The 5,216-nt window shown below is 49.2% G+C and overlaps 1 protein-coding gene across 1 annotated transcript; it reads left to right on the top strand.

The window, feature by feature from the left end:
- The first annotated feature begins 589 nt into the window (after positions 1–589).
- On the top strand, positions 590–4,683 carry nkx1.2lb (NK1 transcription factor related 2-like,b). Its single transcript, XM_038793014.1, has 3 exons — positions 590–1,046; positions 1,475–1,477; positions 3,806–4,683. The coding sequence occupies exons 1-3, from the start codon at positions 590–592 to the stop codon at positions 4,681–4,683; spliced, it is 1,338 nt and encodes a 445-aa protein (XP_038648942.1).
- The last annotated feature ends 533 nt before the right edge of the window (positions 4,684–5,216 follow it).

The raw sequence follows: 5,216 nt of genomic DNA, 5'->3' as shown, positions 1-5,216 counted from the left end.
GATCTTATTCTAAAACAGGCTAACTTTAATTTCTGGTGGAGTGTATATAGAGTCCAGGAGTGACGTATTAAACAGGAGAATCGCAGGTTAAGGTGGAAAATAGTTCTTTGTTTGCACCCCCACCCCCACCCTCTCCTCAATTATTAAAATAAAGCGCCACCCTCTCCCAAATAAGGCTATTTAGATGCTTTCCAGATGACTGCAACTGTGCTCAAAACGACCTGACAGCCAAGTATATCACAGGCAACATCATCCGTCTCTTTCTGTGATGTAGATTAGAGGCTATTAGGGGCAATGGATTAATTTGTAGCCAATTACAAAACCTTGCTGAATATGAATGCATAAATAACGTGCAGTCTGGTGAGTGTGAGGGGGCAGGAATGTCTAGGGGGAGTCAGTCCTAAGAGAGACAGTGAGGACCTTCTGAGGATCACTAGCATTTTGTGACTTCACGTTCACACCCTTGATCGACGCCAGGGCTGGACAGGATCCAAAGATTTGACTGTGCTCAATCCGGAACCCCCCCCCCCCCCAAAAAAAAAAACCCAAAAAGACTATTAAATAGTTTTTTTCTCTCTCTTGGGAAGTCATGAATGTGAATAGAGAAAAGGTTCCGCCGGCTGATATCTCCTTACCATCAGCGGCAGTGGCAGATCCGATGTCTTGTACTATCCACACTGAAGGCGTGGATATGAATGGGGAGCAGAGACTCCCCGGCAGTGATCTGGGCGCTTTCTCCTGCCCGGCCAGCCAGGAGAGACAGGGGGACACACAGGGCATTTCTGGTCAAGAGGCAGTGGTCGTGGTCCCTGCGCCAACCAGCAACAACAGCAGGACCACCTCTTTCTCCGTCTTGGACATTTTGGATCCCAACAAATTTAACAGCAGCAAGCGGCGGCAGTGCAGCATTGTGTACAGAGCTGGCAGCGAGTACACAGTGACAGCGGCGGGGGACAGGGCTGCGGACTCTTTTTGTCAAATTGCAGGGCAGAAAACGATCAGCGACAGCGGTGTGGACACATGCAAGAAGTCAAACGACTTAATCAGTAAGTATCCGGGTGCCGGGCGCTGGAATTTTCCTCAAAGCTGCGCACACAAGCTCTGCTCCAAGTTTGGCGCTAGGCGTGTGGCATTTTTTAAAAAGTAAGAAGTGTGTATGTGGGGAGGTGGGGGGGGGGGGGGGGGTAGACCATCAGGGCCCCAAGGTCCCTCACAGTCCTTGCTAGTCCACAGCCTCAAGCCGCTGCCAGTAAGTGATTTGTGACCGCAGGCGCTTTAACAGGCAAACAAGCGTCCTGTTTAGGCGAGGTTTCAGCGGCAGTCACTTCTACCCACTCTGAGGGACGGCCAGGGCACCCCCTGCCCCGGGTCTGCCCAGTGTGAGGAGTAACAGGCTCGGGGGGAGCAGGTCTGCTTTGGAAAAGACCTTAAAAGATCTCCCACCGCGCGCCACGATCCCGTGTTGATTTGGGAGAGGGTTTGAGAGTCTCCAAAAGCTCCATGTTTATGATAGATTGTGCAAGTCAATATGGCTTAACCTCGAAATAAATCAGCTACTGGAAGCCACAGTATGATTCTGGCTAATTACCTTGGTATAATTTGAAGCCTCCTAAATTGCGTTTGGCGAGCCTCCCTCTGCTTTTAAAGAACTCGCCTGCCAGGAATTAACAGCAATCGCTGGCGTTTAAAAGGCGCTTTATCCAATCTTTCAAAGACATCTCTGGAGTTTATCCTTCAATGCTTTGGCCGACAGATTCAATTTTCTCTCTCCCCTTCGGTTTTTAGGACGAATCAGACTAATTGTGACAAAACGCTGGTTATCTCTGGAAAAACAATTAAATTTCTTCGATTACATTTAAGGTAAAATGTGCTTAGCAGCGTTAAAGAGCTCTTATAATGGCGGAAATCGCCCCAGAGTGGCATGTTGGGCTGGGGTGATCGATATCCTATTATCGAATTCTGCATATCTCTTTCAAACAGCTTGCAAACACTCCTAAAACGTCTAAATTATAGGGTCAAAATTCGGATAATGACTCGATTAAAACGTATTGCAGTTATTAGCGGTTGCTATTGATCGCGTATTGCTTTCGACCCAGGCTCCAGATTGCAACCTGCGCACGTCTCTCCGAAAAAAAATGTACCAACTTTCTGCCCCTACAAACCTGGGTGACATTCGAGGACAGAACGACACCACGCAGTCATTGAACAGTATGTTCCAACCGACCTGGAAATAAATAACCACCAGGGTGCATAGATTGTCCCTGTCCCCCCCACCCGTTTTCCAATAGGCGTTATCTGGAAGTCGGCCCTCATCCCCAGTATGAGCCAGGTGTATTATTCTGTCAAAGTTTCAGGATGTACAATTAATGTTTCGACCCAGTGAAGCTTGCCCACATATACAAAGCAAGCAGGCCGGCCGCAAATTACAATTAGAATGCATTGGAAGGTCAGATAGTTAATTGCGGACGTTCCCAGGGGACAGTCTCTGTAATAACATGCTGCACGTTGGCCATGTTTGGATGCTGATTAAATGATGGGAGGGCAAATATGTAAGGCAAGGAGTTTCAGGGGAAGAACGGGAGCTTTCCTGCGACCATATGTAATTCCCATTAAACGTGGTAAATGTTTTAAGTGCTTTATTATCCCCCCCCCCCCCCGTCTGTCTAATGAGGCCTTAATATGATCACAATTAATGTAAGTGTCCTGTAATTAGTTTCTGTAATAGACGGAATCCCCTTTACAGACACCAATCCAGTTTAATTAGCGTAGCTTTATATCTTTTAGGGATTTTTTTTATGAACAGGTCACTGGTACAGTAACTTTGAAATGCAAGAGATGTATACAAAATACAAACGATTACTTCCCTCATTAAGTCATTGTACATCATTATAGTCATTGGCGTTTAAACTATTTGGTTGATTACATAGATAAATACAATGGTAGGTATATTCAGGGTGTACGTTTGTCAATATTTCTCAGACAGTCGATACGCGCTTTATTCGAACCAGCGGCAAGTACGAGGCACACACACTCACTCCTGTGAGACTCGGGGGCTGCGGCTATTTGGTACATCTACAAAAATGACAGCGAGAAATCGCCAAAAAGTGTCACCCGCATCAGCTGCTAATTTCTCATCTCATCACGTTTCAGTTTTATAATCAAGTCAGGGAGACTGGCAGCACACACGCACACACAAACCTGCTCAACTGAACCAATCTACATATTTTCTTCAATTCCCCCTCACCGTTTATTTTAACAGTAATCTCCTGCCCCCTGCCCTGGATGACAGAGGGAGAACTTTCCAAAGTTTGTGTGTGTGTCTACAACTGGAGAAGGAAATCCCTCTGTTCTCTGGAGTTGACAGCATTCGTTGAAACTCAGTCCTGGCGAAGTTAATTATTATCCCAGATATTGATACCCCACATGGCGCTTCATGTGCCACCCCTGAACTTTCAGCCAATAATAATAAATTGGGGTTTGGATTCTGAGCGCGTTGATATTTTAAATTCCGGGCCGGATCTAGGTAAAAATGTTTTTGTTTTCAAAAACGAGTTACGAAACCAGGCAACTTGTTTTGTTTTTTTAAAAATAGGCGCTGAATTTTGACCCTGAAGTTTATTGGAAAACCAGCTCCAGAGGCAATATTGCAGCGTTGTCCAGGGCAATTTTCAGTGTTTGTTTCAAAATGTTACAACACGCTCAAGGGGCGAGACTTTTTGTTTTTCACTTGTTGAAGTCTAATCCTGTGCGTTTTTTCTATCCTTCTTGTCTCTACTCCCCCCCCCCCCCCGCCCCCCACACAAAGATGGAGATTTCCTAGATGGTTACAAAGCTCAAGAGTGTGAGAAGGACTTTTGCCGGAGTTTAGACGCTGAACACATCAACAGCGAGACTCCGAGGCGGGAAGGAGGCGAGGACTACACTGAGGACAGCGGCGGTGGCAGAGGAGCTGGAGGAGGGGGCACTCTGACTGCAGCAGGGGAGAGGATGTCCGGGCTGGAGGGAGATGAGGAGGAAGAGGATGAGGAGGAGGAGGAGGAAGAGGAGGATGGTGGTGCTGCTGGAGGAGGAGGAGGTGGGGAGAGTTTGAGCCCAGCCAGCCCGCAGCGCAGCCAGCAGCAGCAGCAGGGCCAGGCGCAGCAGCACAGGAGTAAGAGGAAGCGGAGTGGCTCGGACGCCAAGTCGGGCAAACCCCGGCGGGCGCGCACCGCCTTCACCTACGAGCAGCTGGTGGCGTTGGAGAACAAGTTCAAGTCGACCCGCTACCTGTCGGTGTGTGAGCGCCTCAACCTGGCCCTGTCCCTCAGCCTGACCGAGACGCAGGTCAAGATCTGGTTCCAGAACCGCAGGACCAAGTGGAAGAAGCAGAACCCCGGGGCGGACACCAGCGCTCCCACCGGGGGAGGAGGAGGAGGAGCGGGGGTCGGAGGGGGAATCGGAGGGGGGCTCACTTCCAGCTTGGGGGGCTCCTCGGCCGCTCACCTGGGCGCCCTGAGCCCCATGAGCTCGTCCTCCCCGGTAGGGGGGGCGCTGTCCGTGCACTCGGCCTACCCTGGCCCCGGGGGGCTGGTGTGCGCCGCCCAGTTGCCCTTCCTGTCCTCTCCCGCCGCCGTGCTCTCCCCATTCATGCTGAGCTCGCAGACTTACGGGGCGCCGGCTTTCTACGCCCCCCATTTACAGTAAATAGTGACCCACCCACCACCAGAATCTCCCGACAACAACAACAACGAAAAAACAAAGTCCCAATCCAAAAAGGAAGGTCAGAGCAAGCGGCGGTAAATCAGCTTCTGTATTATTGCAGCTTCGCCCCCACATTGGCGGGGCTAACTCCCAATGACCCTCACTGTTTACTCGCTGTTGCTAACGGGAGATTTGTAACACAGTCAAGATAACCTGCTCCACCAAACTCACTCAACTGTCCACTGTTTATATTTACATTGCCTTTGCTGTTTATCTTTAATGCAGCAACAACACAAGTTAGCAATGTTTAACATTTTCTCCACACTGTTTCACTTTTGCTGGGGGCGGGAGGGGGGGGGTGCCCCATCTTTGCACTTAACCGAACTCAGTTTGACATTTAACACAAAATCCGGGGTTCTTTAATCTTCACGGCGTGGAAGCAAATTATATTTGAGAAAAATAATGATCTGGGGTATTAACGCTGCATTGTCCACACCAATTAGATACTGCACACCTCACTTCAACAACCCGGAATA

The sequence above is a fragment of the Scyliorhinus canicula genome, chromosome 3 (genome assembly GCF_902713615.1).
Source record: "Scyliorhinus canicula chromosome 3, sScyCan1.1, whole genome shotgun sequence".
Lineage (NCBI taxonomy): Eukaryota > Metazoa > Chordata > Chondrichthyes > Carcharhiniformes > Scyliorhinidae > Scyliorhinus > Scyliorhinus canicula.
The sequence above is the reverse complement of the archived record's forward strand: the minus strand, read 5'-3'. Positions and strand labels throughout refer to the sequence as shown.